The sequence below is a fragment of the Nematostella vectensis genome, chromosome 9 (genome assembly GCF_932526225.1).
Source record: "Nematostella vectensis chromosome 9, jaNemVect1.1, whole genome shotgun sequence".
Lineage (NCBI taxonomy): Eukaryota > Metazoa > Cnidaria > Anthozoa > Actiniaria > Edwardsiidae > Nematostella > Nematostella vectensis.
Window position 1 is genome coordinate 15,507,810 of NC_064042.1, and position 15,955 is coordinate 15,523,764.

The window sequence follows — 15,955 nt, forward strand, 5'->3', positions numbered from 1 at the left end:
CTGGTGTCCCGTGGGCTGCAAATATCGGTTTCATCTGCTGGATGAGAGTTTAAGGTGACATGTCTGGGAGCTGAACTAGTTCTATGTAGTCAGAGTACAGATCTACTAGGACCAAGTAGTGTTCGCCTTGCACTTCCAGGCAATCACTGGCAACTGCTTGCCATGGTAGCTGAGGTATGGGATGTGTCATCTTTGGCTCTTTCTCCTGTGCTGGTTGCATTTCTTGACAGGTGGAGCATCGCTGTACTGCTTCTGTAAGGTCAGCTGACATGCCTGGCCTATACATGATGTCTCTAGCTGTATTTGTAGTGTACTGGATACCTAGGTGTCACGCATGTGCTCGTGTTGTCATCTCGGTTCTCATTGTTGTAGGAATGACGATCCTGGTTCTCCTGAAGGCAAGTCCGCTCTGAGTTGATAGTTCATCTCTGTATGGCCAGTATTCACGGATACAAGTGGGAACTTCAGCTTTGTTGTCTGGCCAACCTTGCTTAGTGACTGTCATCAAGGTTTGTAGTGAGGGATCTTTGGCTGTCTCTCGTCTGATGTTGTCAAATCGTTCGTCAGTCACAAACAGCGTCTCCTGCATGTCGATATCTTCTATTTCTTCTCGTATCTTCTCTTCTTCACTTATCTGGAATATCTGATAGGCTGGTGTGTCTGGACGTGCATGGTCGAGTGGTAGTAATGTGCGGGATAGGGTATCACTAAGATACATCGTGGGCCCAGGCTTGTACTCTACAGCAAGCGAGAATTTCTGTAGACGCGGTCGCATTCGCTGCAGACGCTTGGGGCAGGTAAGGATGGGCTTCTTGAAGATCATGACGAGGGGCTTGTGATCTTTAAGGACTCTAACATTCTCTTTGCCAAGAATGTAGTGTTCAAAACGTTCAGTTGCATACATGATTGCTAAGCACTCTTTCTCTATTTGAGCATAGTTGCGCTCAGTCTGAGTGAGAGCTCTAGAGGCATAGGCAATGGGGTTACCCTCTTGTGTAATGACTGCCCCAAAGCCTACGTTGGAGCTGTCACTTTCAATGGTTACCTCTTTGTTGACATCATAATAGTGTAATACCGGTGCTTTGGTGATCATCATCTTGATCTTCTCAAAGGCTCCCTGGTGCTGTGGCAGCCAGTCAAACACTGCGTCCTTGTCAGTCAGACTTCGGAAAAGTTCTGCAACCGTGCTTAGCTGAGGAAGGAATTTGGACAAGTAAGTGGCAACACCAATGAGGCGCTGGACGCCTGCAATATCAACAGCCTGCGGCATCTCACAGATAGCTTTCAGTTTTTCTGGATCAGCAGAGATTTCGTCTTCGCTGAGGACATGTCCTAAGTAGGTCACTCTGTCCAACTTGAATTTAAGCTTCTTTGGGTTGAGCTTCAGGTTGTGTTCTCTGCATCTTTCCAGTAGGTCTTTGAGAGCTGCATCATGAAATGCTATTGCTTCTTCTTCTGTTTCACCAGTTCCATAGATGATGATGTCATCATGGACTGCTGCGATGTTTGGAAGGCCTTCAATACATTCATTGATTCTGCGCTGGAACTCTTCTGGGGCGGACTTGATCCCGAATGGCATTCGCAACCACCTGTAACGGCCATAAGGTGTCCAGAATGTTGTGAGGTAGCTTGATGGCTCGTCCAAGACAACTTGCAGAAATCCATCTTTTGCATCGACTACTGAGAATACCTTGGCATTGGTCAGTTTGGGTGACACTTCTTCAATAGTTTGAGTTGGATAATGGTTTCTGATTATGGCCTTGTTCAACTCCGATGGGTCTAGGCATACTCGTAGCTTGTTTGGTTGTCGGACTACCACCATGCTGCTTATCCATGGCGTTGGAGTAGTTACTTTAGCGATTACTCCCATTTCCTCAAGATCCTCAATCGTCTTCTTTAACTCATCCTTTACTGGGATAGGGACACGCCTGGGATTGTTCTGCTTGGGTTTCACAGTTGGGTCTGTTTCTATGTGGTATGTACCGGCAGCCTTCCAAGTCCACTGAAGACATCCTTGTAGTCATGTAAAACATGCTAATTGTCAGGGGTTCTTTTGGACCTGGCTCGATTTGGTGGACACATTCTTCATTCAAGAAGCTTAAGTGTTTCGCAGACTCTGTCTGAAAGAAATGACGTCGCCTCTTTGATTATCTGGAAGTGAACCTTTCTTGTGATCCTATTTGGTGTGCAGTGAAGCTTGACTTGCCCCATGGGTTTGATGGTTGACTGATTGTAGGCTCGCAGCTCAGTTTGATATTGTAGGCTCGCAGCTCAGCGTGGTACGTGTGTACGCTTTTATGAGGTCCGCTTGGACCGTTTGCGGGGTACGTGTGTACGTTTTAATGGGGTCCGCGTGGACCGTTTGCGGGGTACGTGTGTACGTTTTTAAGGGGTCCGCGTGGACCGTTTGCGGTGTACGTGTGTACGTTTTTATGGGGTCCGCGTAGACCGTTTGCGGGGTACGTGTGTACCTTTTATTGGGTCCGCGTGGACCGTTTGCGGGGTACGTGTGTACGTTTTTATGGGGTCCGCGTGGACCGTTTGCGGGGTACGTGTGTGCCTGGACCGCTTTCGGGTTTGCTTGGACCGTGGACCGCTTGGGGATTACGTCTGTACATTTTTTACGGGGTCCGCGTGGACCGCTTTTTGGTGTGCTTTTAAATGGGGTCGGGGTGGACCATTTAAAGGTGTATGTTTAGTGTACGGCCCACGTGGACCACCCTCAGGGCTCCTGTGCCCTTGAATGTAACGGCTTACTGAGCGTGGGCCTGCTAACGTCGGAAGTTCAGCGGCATTAATTGCTATGCCAGTATACTGTAATTATCCGCCATGCACTAGATGGAAACGAGACGCTTCATGCGTATCACCCGTCTTAGTCGATCTTTATTGTTCTTTTCAGAAGTTAAAGAAAGACTACCAGAACTTGCAAAAGTCCCTCAGTGACTTCACAAAGCCTTCAATTGCGGTGTTGAAGAGGAAAGTAATCGACTACGCGCAAAGGTCGGTCTCAGAATTTAACAAGTATGAGGCTCTCGAAATGCTAGAAACATTGAAGAATGTGGCAAGGGACAAAGAAGACGAGAAGTCCAGCCATTTCCGTGTGGCTTACCAGACGGCGCGGGGAGTACCCCAAAGAGCACTTCCGCTGATTAATGCTGAGGCTCCTTGGTGATAAAGACCATCAAGCTGTGTTTGATACGGTCGCCAAAGTGGAAAAAGCAATGGGGAAACGCAATTGGCAAAGGTTTCAGGATTCTTATCGTCCGGGACCATCCAGAGAACAGACAAGAAGAAACGAGAGCCCTGGTGGGGCTCGATGCTACTATTGCAACAAGACAGGGCATTTCATATCTAGGTGTATGGAGCGGAGGAGGGCGCAATGCCGGGGCCCATACCAGCCCCCCAGAGAGGGTCCACAGAACAATAAATAGACATCCTGATTAACGCCGAACGACGATATGTATCTAATATACTTACTTTAATTGTGTGTAAAGTAATAAAGCAAAACAAAGAAAAAAGAAAAATATCTTTTTAGGTGGGTATAACAGTATATAACACCATTAAGCCAAGGTTTACTAGTCAACGACAAAAAAAAAACCACACCTAATTTATGAGAGAGAGATGGGAGTTTTGAAAAATGGCTACAAAAAAGGGGCGCCTGGGTACTACTCAACAGCGAGACTTGGCGGCGGCTCAGTCGGTGATTTTTCTAGTGGCCTTCCACTTGGTACGGCTTGGACATTTCTTGGGACTATCGAAGTCCATCTTGACGCCCAGAAAGGTAGTCCCTTACCTGGGTTTCCTTGCCGATTCAGGCAGACAGGTCTTTCATCTTAAAGAGGATACAAAGACGAATTTCCTTGGGCTAATCAAAGACACGCTCTCCAAACGCTGGGTGTCAGTTAAGACTCTGCAACGAATTACGGGAAAGTGCGTATTATTCTCACTGATTGTCCTGCCTGCTCGACTATTTACCAAGGAAATGAATGCGGCGATTGCGTCAGGCTTACGTAAGATGAAGCCAGTTCCGGTTCAAGGCGCACTGAGAGAGGAAATAAGCCACTGGCTATTCCTTGAACGATGGAATGAACCACTGCCATGGCGTGATGAGAGATACATACTGGTGCAACTGGCGTCGGACGCCTCTCTCACTGGTTGGGGTGGAGTCGTCTTATCATTTACCCCTCACCTGGAGACATCCGACTACTGGACAGCGGAGAAAATGTCCCTCGACATCGCAACCAAGGAAGCTACAGCGGTCAATCACGCTGTGCGCGCATTTAGCAGTCATTTGAGAAACGCACGCTTTGACATGTTGGTGGATAACCAAGCGGTCGTCTATGCTTGGAGTAGCCAAGGGAGCCATAGCCACGCCCTCAACGTGGCTCTTAAAGAACTGTTCTTCTCGACAATGCAGTTGAATGTACAGCTTCGCATGTCTTATGTTCCGACTCTCCTCAATCCAGCTGACCCCCTCCCCACGTAGATTGTCAGTAGGGGATCGCAAACTAGCACCTAGAGTGTGGAAGTTGGTACAACAGCAGTTAGGAGACATCTTCGGACACTCCTGTGACCTCATGGACTTAGATTCGAGTACCATGACCGACAAAGCGGGAAGACCCCTCCCGCACATCACGCCATACCCGTCCCCGGGCTCGCTTGGAGTAAACTTGTTTGCGCAGGACCTGACACGGTTCTCAACAGAGATGAAGTGCCCGAGTACGTTGATAGGCCCAGTGTTGAGGTTCCGGAAAGGCTACACAAAACCGTGTACAGTTATAGTTGACAACTACCCAAGGGAATTTTGGTGGCCCTTGATTCAACGGTTTTCCCGAAGGAAATGCAAAGTGGCAGAGAGAGGGGATGCTTCAGCTTTACTTTACCCTTCAAAGACAGGCTGGACAAAGGGACACGCGGTTGTGGGTGACGTCTGGGCTTTTCTCGTAGAATTTGGACTGTGAGCCCACCCTGACAAACGTAACAGTAATTGAGATTAGTAATTTAGATAAAGGAGACAAGTACGACATTATACGTGTCAAAGTTCCTTATAAATTAAATAGGCTCGCGATGTGTGAACAAAAGTTCCCCAACTACTGTTCTCTATTTTCTCTTTCTCCCCTGTACAGGACCTCCCGGTTATCGCCAAATTATTCTCCCCCTTAGTCAGATGCCCCGTATGTTCCCATGCCAATTATCAAGATTTCCGGTTTTGTCAGCAATGCGGCTATAGAAGGCGAGTCTCGCCCCAGGCCCCGGTCAAGAAGATAAGCGCGTACCTACACAAAGCTGATAGGCGACAGCAGCAGTTATGGGATTTTGACAGGGCCACCAGTTATGCCAAACAAAAGGACGCGAACTAGAGGAGTTCCTGGCGGCGCTCCCTGTATACGTTTCCATAGCAACGGTAACGTCACGAGATCTTTGCTGCTTCTTGGTCTTTAAAGTCAAAGATGGGAGAACTCAGGTGCATCGTCTCTCCTGTCAGTTTATCGGAAATAAAGGACACTTCGGCTGTGGCTGCCCGACCCACCTATCTTACAAGACAGTTGACTCTTATATCGGAAAGCTAAGGGGCTATATTTCACCCTATGGGAAGAGACGGCGAATGGGATAAACGGTTAGGTTTGGGCAACCCGGCAGCGGATAAGTCGCTTAAAGACTACCTGAGGTTGATAACCGCAGAGCAACTCCAAGCTAGAATATCCCCAAAGCAGGCTATGCCTTTGTTTGTGGACAAACTCACGCAATTAGCTTTGCATTTAGACAGCGAGATGAATAAGGCAAAGAGAAATATCGATCGCTTCATCATAGCTCGCGACCAGGTGTACTATAAAATGGCCTTCTTCAGTGGAGACCGACCAGGCAACCTGTGGTAAATACAAGTTGCAGGGATCTTGAGATTTCCTCAGAATGACGGGTTCCTCTTCAATCACATCTGGGGGAAAACCCTCAGAGATGGCAATGGAAATGTCTTTGGGATGAGAAGAAATCCCCAGCTGGAGATATGCCCGATACGAGGTATAGAGCGATAAATGGATGTGGCGCGCGTTATAGGAATTGATTTAACAAGGGGTTACCTTTTTCGCCCGGTTACACCAGACCTCAGAGTTCGAGACTCGCCTCTGTCCTCATCCGCGGCTGAGGCGAGGCTAAAAGGCTACTTGAAAGACTTGAAAGCAGTTGAGGGAGAGACATTGCATGGCTTTAGAGCTGGGTGTGCAATCACCCTAGCCTTGACAGGCGCTGACCTCTCCAAAATTATGGATCATATTGGTTGGTCCAACCGCCATACAGCTTTGTATTATATGCAGTCGGGAAAGGTCCTCAATTCTGCAGGGGCGTCCGCACGTCTGGCGTCTGAATCTCATAAGGGCCCCCTGAACGCGTGGCAGGATGCTAATGAATTGAGGCGCTTTGTTAGCGCATCGCCGGCAGCTTGTAACGAATCGCGGAAAAGAGCGCATAATCCTCAGTGAAAGGCAAAGTATAAATGAATTTTAGGTTTGGGGGTATCAGATTGTATGTTAACAACCATGGAAGATATGCTGAGTGGTTTCAATTAATCCGTGAAGAACAACTGTACTAGTTAGATTTTTGTATGTTAGCGTGTAGTAACCGAGTCCCACCAATTCACCGATCACTAATTCCCCTGATAAGTTGAGACCGCTCTATACAAATTAGGGTAGTGCATATATGTGAGGGAGTACAAGCCTACCTGGGTGTTTGGATGTCCTTTTAGGTATGGGGAGAAGATAGTGTTATTAATTAGGAGTTTGACAGTTGGTAGTTAGGTTCACAAAGTGCTGAGCTGGGAAGGGGGACCCCTCCCCCCTTCTCTCAGTAACCGATGGCCCCAGGGAGATATTGGTTTGGGAGTAAGGGATCCATCGGTTGGCAGTGCTATGAAAGGGGACTATACCGGCCATGAGCCAAATTTATCCCCAATCTTATGCGATGACACAATGGATGCAGTGTCGGATAGTTTACTTTTTGGTGTGCAAAATCCCGCTTCTTACACCATGTTTTATTCGTGTTCCGTTGACTACAAGCTAAGCCCTGCTGCGTATGACCTGGTAACTAGCAAATTCAACAGGTATACCATAACAGGGGGGCTCTTGCCACGGATTCCCCATGTCTGCACGAGGGGATTGGGTGGAGGATAGAGCTCGTTCCAGATCTCTCTCTGATCACCTTAAAGTATGCCCACCCTCAAGTGTCGAACTCCACGCTTCGTTTTGTGCCGAGCATTTGCGGGTCGCTCGTTGCATAAGCTTTCAAGCTGAAAAAAAACACCACTTGGCTGTTCTAAATAATCGTGGAAGGGTTTTAAAGCCAGAAACTTGTTATTAAGGCAAAAATCGAGAAAATCCTTCTTTACCGGAAGCCGTGCAAGTAGACACATTTGTTTTGCTTCAAGCATGGCGAAATTGTTGTTTTGATCGCTTAAAAACGAAGGACCATTGTCAGTTTTCAGCTCATCAGGAATTCCTTGTCTGGCGAATATAGCCTTGGGATAATGACGGTTTGAGTCGACGTCAATCTATGCTTATCTTATCTAATCTAATCTTATAATTCCCCTCTTCTGAGAACCGCCTGTACTTCTCGATGACGATTAAAAGATAGTCTCCAGAGGTATGCGGTCCAAGAAAGTCCATTGCCAGCTTCTTACAGGGCGCACTTGGGAGTAGCGTCGTTCTATTCGCGATGGAGTACTTGGGAGTAGCGTCGTTCTATTCGCGATGGAGTACTTGGGAGTAGCGTCGTTCTATTCGAGATGGAGTACTTGGGAGTAGCGTCGTTCTATTCGAGATGGAGTACTTGGGAGTAGCGTCGTTCTATTCGAGATGGAGTACTTGAAGAATAGCGTCGTTCTATTCGCGATGGATTACTTGGGAGTAGCGTCGCTCTATTCGCGATGGAGTACTTGGGGGCACTGTTTGGGACGCCATAGAGTTGTCAATATTGTCCTTAATCAACTGTCGATCCCCCAAAAGACATACTTTTCCCCGTATAGTGCTTTGTCTTTACTTTTCCTTGATGTGACACGTATGCCAGTCTTACGACCTGGGGCCGGTTCCTGTAAAAAGCTCGCAATGGACTTTCTTGGAAAATACCCCTCTGGGGCCGGTTTCTGAAAATTCAGATAAATTTCTCTATGTTGTCTGCAATCGCCTCCATTTAGTCCCGAAATTTGTTTTTAACTGGTTTAAAAAGGGCTCGTTCGACTTGCAAACAATTTCAGTCTCCCATTAACTCCAAATTGAAATTGAGATCCTTTTTTTCACATATTGGACGTCGCTCAATGTCTTGGGATTAATTAGGATTTTTTTTTCAAGGAAACGTACGAAAAACCGATTGTTGTGCCTCACAGAACAACAAAGCTGTGAACTAGCAACTCGTCACTCACTCTCTTGTCGTTTTCTGTACTTCTCGAGTGGCTTGCGGTCAGCCACGATCGCAAACTCTGAGCCGTATAGGTATACTAGAAATGTTCGGCGGCCAACACGACGCCAATCTCTCTCTCTCTCTCTCTCCTCTCTCTCTCTCTCTTTCTCTCTCTCTCTCTCTCTCTCTCTCTCTCTCTCTCTCTCTCTCTCTCTCTCTCTCTCTCTCTCTCTCTCTCTCTCTCTCTCTCTCTCTCTCTCTCTCTCTCTCTCTCTCTCTCTCTCTCTCTCTCTCTCTCTGCGCCAAGTCGTCTTTTGGGCTGCCAGAAAGCCAAATGTAACAAAAAAAAAATTACCCCCTCCCCCATTGTCACCGCAGCAGCCCCCCCTTCAGTGAAAAAATAGATCCGCCCCTGCAGGTCCTGGTTGACTTGCGTCAAGGATGACCTCGGTCCCCTCAGGATTGAAATACGATATTTCGCTGCTTCTAGTAAGATTATCCATGAGGTTATCGAACGCTTTCTGCTGATCCTTAGACCGTTTCCTTGTTGGCAAGTTGTCGTAACGGTGCTGTTATGGTAGCATATCCTGGTATGTAGCGCTATAAACACCAAAATCTGGTAATCGACTCTGCCAAATTTTCTTCAGGGCGATACATATTGAGGCTTTCTAGCAGCGACTTGACTTCACTAACACTTTCTAGTTTGCCTATGTCAGTGATAGCTTCTATCTTTTCAGGGTCGGCTAGTATCCCCTCGCTGCTGCAGATGTGTCCATAGCACTTCAATTCCTGCTGTCTTTGTTCAGACGGACGCCATGCTGTTGGTGTCAAAACACTGTGTAGATTCTCTTCATGCTGTCCTTATTCAGACGGACGCCATGCTGTTGGTGTCAAAACACTGTGTAGATTCACTTCCTGCTGTCCTTGTTCAGACGTGCTGTTGGTGTCAAAACACTGTGTAGATTCACTTCCTGTTGTCCTTGTTCAGACGGACGCCATGCTGTTGGTGTCAAAACACTGTGTAGATTCACTTCCTGTTGTCCTTGTTCAGACATGCTGTTGGTGTCAAAACACTGTGTAGATTCACTTCCTGTTGTCCTTGTTCAGACATGTTGTTGGTGTTAAAACACTGTGTAGATTCACTTCCTGTTGTCCTTGTTCAGACATGCTGTTGGTGTCAAAACACTGAGTAGATTGACTTCCTGTTGTCCTTGTTCAGACATGCTGTTGGTGTCAAAACACTGTGTCTTCGTGCTCCTGCTTAGTCTCCGAAAACGATGACGTCATCAGAAACGTTTTTTCATCCTCGGGGGCCTGAAAGTATTTCCTCGAGTGCATTCTGGAAGAGCTCTAATGCGGCGTCTATTCAAAAACGTATATAACTGCTCGGTCCAACAGGGGTGCTGAAAGTGGGGATGAGTTGACTCTCTGATGCCCTCTCGAGTTGGTGATACCCAGACGACAAATCAAGCGTGCTAAAGAGATCACTCAGCTTTCAAATCCTCCCAAATAGTACATAACAGCTGCTGGACTTACTGAAAGAGTTCATGATATAAAAACGCAAACAGGAATACGGCGTCCCACAACAAATCCATCACTCCTACTATATACAAAGCCCACACACTGTATACCCAGGGGGGGTGTGCACAGGATGCGTCTCAAGATACAAAAAGGTTCACGATTGAGGATACGGAACAAAACAAAAGCTTCTGTACAATAAAACACTTTTGCTCCAGAAATCTATATTGCTTTTCAGGAGTCTAGAATCGAAATCCTCACTCCACCCCCCCCCCCCCCCCCCAAAATGAAATTTTATAGGCCCACCCAAATGCCAGTATAGAATGTCAGTTTCTAGTTTTTAATATATGCCCACGAGGCACCATTTTCGGTCGTCTTGACAGAACAACTGATTGTTTTAGGTTTACCCAGTATTGCGTGTGCCATCTGGGTCCCATAAAATTGATCTATCACGCATGCGTGCCTTCCGAGTTCTATACAATTGATCTATGATGCGTGCGTCATACGGGTCCTATCAACTGATCTATCACGCATGCGCGCCATCTGGATTCTATAAAATTGATCTATGACGCGTGCGTCATCCGGGTCCTATCAACTGATCTATTACGCATGCGCGCCATCTGGGTTCTATACAATTGATCTATGACGCGTGGGTCATCCGGGTTCTATACAATTGATCTATGACGCGTGTGTCATGCAGGTTCTATACAATTGATCTATCACGCATGCGCTTTATCTGGGTTCTATACAACTGATCTATGACGCGTGCGTCATCCGTATTCTAAACAACTGATCTATTTCGCGTTGGCGTCATCCGGGTTCTAAACAACTGATCTATTACGAGTGCGCGCCATCTGGGTTCTATACAATTGATCTATTACGCATGCGTGCCATATGGGTTCTATACAATTGATCTATTACGCGTTTATCATCCGGGTTCTATACAACTGATTTATTACACGTAGGCGTCGTCCGGGTTTGTTTCATCGTCTGTTATGCATGCACGTCGTCTGGATTTTGTATTGTGTCATACAAGCTGTCCTGCTTGTTCTTTGTCATCATTTGAGGGACATTGTAGTATTCTCTTATCTCGGGAATCTGGATATCAGCGTATGGGGTAGGCGATGAACAATGCTCTTGTGGGGAGGATGGCTGGTCGTCATGATCCAGATCTGCGTATAAGAGCTCCCCTGGCTTGCGCTGTGTGCGGAACAACAAACATGATTATATTTTATACAGTTACATATGTCAACGGAAGTAATTACCCGCTGTGGCCGAACAAACAAAAACGATTATGCACTGAGGGGGGAGGGGGGGCAGATGACCCTGATACAGGGTCCTGTGAAAAAGGCACCCTGTGTGTACAGCGTGTGTGAGGAGGGAAGGCGGAAAACAATAACGGCTCACCTTTTTCTTTTTCTTCGTCTTGTCCACTTGCGCATACGTGTGAGAGCCAGGAGTGGACTGTACGCTGGCCAAACTGTCTGCAGATGCATATATTGAGTCTTTTGAAGTGGTGATCTCCGGATTATGGTCAGCGGATGCATACGGGTTGACGTCATCATTCACTCCATTGTCGATGGCGCTGTACAATCCAATCGCCGTCTCGCTGTTGACGCTTGTTGAAGTCGTGTTCCACGTGTCATTTGTAGTTTCGTAAGTGTGAGACGGCAATAACGTTGGTGTTTCGGCGGCTTCGTGCGCATGCTCTCTAGTGGCGTTACTGCTGACCAAAGCTTCGCACTCGTCGCTGTTGTAGTGGACTTTGACTTCCTTTGCTGGCTTGTTTTTGCTGAGTATAATCAGGGGCTCATAAGTAGGGGCGATCAACTTCCCATGTTCTGTAACTATATAGGCGTTCCCTAGGATCAGGCTATTTTTAGACGTGCGGATGAGCCAATCAGATTAAACCTTTGTGTTGACGTTTTGGCTGAGCTCAACTGCACGCGGAGTCTCAGACAAAAAGCTATGCTTTCTCTTCGGTACTTTGACTTTTTGTTGCTCTCTTCTTTAATATGAATCCAACCCTACCTATGACTTTGAATTCTAGCTTGCAATTCTTTTGGTAAACAAACAAAACCGACGGATGATAGATAAAAATATATTCTTCCTAACTGCAATTTGCGCGTGCAGCCTCACGTCGCGACCAACGTCAAAGTAGCTGATTGGCCCGTTCGTGCGCGCGCGTCTAAAAATAGCCTGATCCTAGGAAACGCTGTGACATTTATATGATACAGATGATTGCCCCTATTTATGAGCCCCTGGTATAATAGAAAGAACTGGTTTGAATACATGATGTCGCAGGCACCCGAAACACTACTGGCTGACCCGAAAAGACTGGGAAAGAGGTTTAGAGAAAAAATGTGACAACACAAATACAAAGCGGTCATCTCGTAAGATAAGAAGATAAAAAAGGTAATATCTTTATTTTGATTTTAAATATCTCTAGAGTTTCTCTGGCATGCCCGTAAGAAGTTAAGCTTATTGTGTACTTTTACCTTTCAACATCCTTTCTTGCTTGCTCTGAAAAGTGACAAAATGTGAACAAATAATAAGTACATGCTAACAGGCACAAATCCTGAATCTTCCAACAAGAAATGGCCCATTTTTCGGCCGCCAAGGGGGAGGGGTGTACGCACACCCTGAAGAAGACCACAGGTAGCCCAGGCAATGGCTACCTGTGAAGAAGACAAGTTAAAAAGCCTTCAAATAGACCTACTTCACTATGGGTTCTAAGTGTTTCAAATGTTAATTGTATACCCATATTACCACATGGAAGGGATTTATTTAGAGCCCCCTTAAACTAGATTTCCAGTAGCTAAAATAAGCCAAAATACAGTGTTTGGGAAAATAGGGTTAAAAAAACACCTAGAGATCAGTCCTGAGGGTCCTGGCTTGGCCTGGCTTGTTTACTAATTCTTTCATGGATTGGTATTCACAAACCTTTTTTTCTCCGCAGACATAAGAACAATCCCAGTACAATGGCCAGTACTAGTATTGATCCAACAACTGATCCAACTATCATCAGCAAAGGAGGAGGCTGTTTATCCTGCCTTGTGCTAACAGTGCTGCCGGCAGATGGCGGAGACACTGTTGTGATAGTGGTGACATTCTCTTCTGGTTGTTGTGATAATTAAAGTCATGATTAGGCAACATAAATATTAGGAATATGAACCTTTAGGAATATATATATTTTAAACCTTGTTCAGAAGTTAGTTGGCAGGTATGATATGAGGGGCATTGGTCCTACTGCAGGGTTCCTTTTGTTGGAAATTCTGTATCATGCTAAGTTTTTAATCTCTCAAGATAATATTCTTGTAGCAGAGTTAATATATGACAATAGGGGGCATTGTTGCTTAATTTCGCGACCTTAAGAGGTGCTCGTGTTGACTGTGGTAGGAGGTAGTGCGTTCCACAATGGAACGCTTCAAACAAAAAAGGAGTTTGTCACACAAGTCATTATACTAGTCACCTATAAGAGAGCCACTTGTTGCCTGACATACCTGGAAGGACTTGGCTTTGAACTTGACCTTGCCATGCTGTTTTTCCAGCAATATTACTGGCCTCACATGTGTAGTTACCATACTGATATCTGGTTGTTATAGTGATGGTGTAAATACTCTGGTTACTAAGGATGAGTCCATTCTTTCTCCAAGTCACTTTTGGAGCAGGTGTTCCTGATGCAGTGCAATCCAAACTGATGGAGTCACCTTCTTTTAATTTAATAATTTTGTCTGGAGGGGATTTGTTCAGCTTTGGTGCAACTACAAGAACAAAATAAAAAAACAAATGTGCATACATGCATAAATGAGTTAATCTGAAGACACTTCACTGAACAAGGCTGAGACTATCTAGATTTCCCAAATTTTTTATGAAGTTCAAGAAGCATAAGAAACAATAAGACTGTTTTTATCTTTTACCATGGTATATAAAAGATCCAAAAAGGACCACTGGTGTCTTCCTGTTCCCTGGCCCTGAACACTACTCACCAGCTACCTTGACGGCCACCAAACTTTCTTGAATGTTTTTTCCATCATGTGTCAACAGCTTGCTAGTGTATGTCACCGCATCAACAGGCTTAAAGGACGATATCACCATTGTATTGTTCTCCAGTAGTGTGACCCTGCCTTTGTACTGATTGTCTATAGTTTCATTTTGACCACTGAATGGAAATATGTTTATCCTGCCACTGGGTATATCTCTGAAGACAAAATATCTTCCTGGAACTCCGAACACGACAGCATAGAGCTCTGGACACCTCGGGTCGCTGCAGTAGTACTCCCAGTGCAGTCGAAGGTCTTGCCCCAGGACAGCATATGAAGGGTTTGGTGGAGTTTTGGTGTAGTAGAATGTAGATCCTGTAGATTATATAAAACAGTTGGTGGTTAAAGTGATGGCTAGCAAGTGAAACATACCATTTTATTATTTTCATTTTTTTATCAAGAATGATAATTGGATTAACTACTGTTAAAATTTATCAACCATGGAGATGTAAAAATAATAAAAAAAATAATAATCCCAAAAAATTTTTTAGTAAAAAGAAGTAAATATATCAATATGCATAGTTCAATGTATTATGATTAGATGCATTCATTTTATACTTTTGCAAGGAAATTATAAATCTGTTCGTTATTTTCACAAAATAACCGGAAACTCTAAACCAAAAGCGTCCAAGCTAGCTAAAAACACTCTGTATAATACCTAAAGAAATAATAATTACAATTTGTAAAAATCTTACCTGAAGTAGTCACGAATGCGCTGATGGTGATGAACAATACGATCAGTAATAAAGACCGGTGCATTTTCTATGTTAACGCGTAGATCCTGTAAAATGCCTTTTGTACAGTTTCCAGTGGCTTGCTAGCAGATGCGAATGGCAACAATCCGTGTTTGACGATAAAGTTGATGGCTCCGAAGATTTTACACCGAAACCACAAAGTCGTTTCCACAACGATAAAGAAATCAATTTTCTTCTAAATGTTCCTGTATATCGATGCCAACACTCGAGAATTGTCAATTTACGATGAAGTTAATGCTCTTGCTAATGCTTCCATTAGTACGAAAAGGTGATGGATAAAATTGATCCCATGAGCTTCCGGGAAGCTACCCGAGCCATGCTCAACCGGAACCGGAAATGCATACGAAAGCGACTGAAACCCAAATATAGGCCGAACGTTTGACACACCTACTAAAAGGAAATTGTTTCTTGCTCTCAACCGAAAAGAAAATATTTAAAATCATCAGATAAAATAGCTTTCACGTTTGCTTTGATAATAAATAGAGATGTCACGCTCAGGTCATGAGCGACACTGGCAATTAATTTAGTTTCCAAACGTAAAATCTGATTGAAGATAAACAGTGTAGTCTGATACGGTGTGGCATGTTCATTGTTCAAGAATTCCACATTTTCTTGAGGGCTACCACTAGTTCCTGGTGAGTACACGGGCTTTTATAGTGAGACATTAAAGCATTTTGGTCTCGAAAAATTCGAGCAACGAGCAGATCGAATTTTCTTTACACAAGAATTTTCAAAGAGTTATTTTTCTCAACGCCGATCATCCGAATCGCCTAAACTGCTGGCACTATTCGTGATTTGTGTTCGGGGGCCCTTGTTGTGATTGGATTATTATTGACTTAATGCCAATGACGAATAAAAAACATTTATTTCTACTTTCTTCGTTCCAAATCTGCCGCAGCAGGTTTTATCAAGATGAGCGAAATACTAACTTTTCGTAGCTGAGCAAGGACTGAACTGATCAAGAAAGGGTAATTATGTCCAGTTTACGTGAAAGAGCATGCTGTCTTACCCATCCCCCCTATTTCTAGCTTAGAGGGCGCTAGAGCTAACCCCCACCCAACCCAAAAAAATAAATCACGGGTCTAGGCGTTTTTAGAGCACTGATTATAAAATTTGTAAGAAGCATACAAAATTATGCAAAAAAAAAATTCATTGAAGGGTGGCCTTTCTAACAGCCTAGCTTTGTAATATTATTCTTGTTGGTACCTCTCCGTTATAATTATTTTCGGAAATAAGACAACAAAAACTCGTTTA

At 44.9% G+C, this 15,955-nt stretch overlaps 1 protein-coding gene across 3 annotated transcripts; it reads right to left on the reverse strand.

Moving 5' to 3' along the window:
• Nucleotides 1–10,227: 10,227 nt before the first annotated feature.
• On the reverse strand, nucleotides 10,228–15,158 carry LOC5501409 (hemicentin-2). Of its 3 annotated transcripts, none has more exons than XM_048732903.1 (7): nucleotides 14,642–15,158; nucleotides 13,893–14,261; nucleotides 13,407–13,667; nucleotides 12,847–13,026; nucleotides 12,402–12,426; nucleotides 11,311–11,692; nucleotides 10,228–11,103 (listed from the first exon to the last, which is right to left on the reverse strand). In XM_048732903.1, exons 1-7 carry the CDS (start codon nucleotides 14,703–14,705, stop codon nucleotides 10,897–10,899), a joined length of 1,488 nt encoding a protein of 495 aa, XP_048588860.1. In that variant the 5' UTR covers nucleotides 14,706–15,158; the 3' UTR covers nucleotides 10,228–10,896. The 3 variants fall into 3 exon arrangements, with proteins under 3 accessions (XP_048588860.1, XP_048588858.1, XP_048588861.1); XM_048732901.1 differs by having other exon boundaries at nucleotides 11,311–11,695; nucleotides 14,642–15,154; XM_048732904.1 differs by having other exon boundaries at nucleotides 11,311–11,695; nucleotides 12,847–13,020; nucleotides 14,642–15,151.
• Nucleotides 15,159–15,955: the final 797 nt, after the last annotated feature.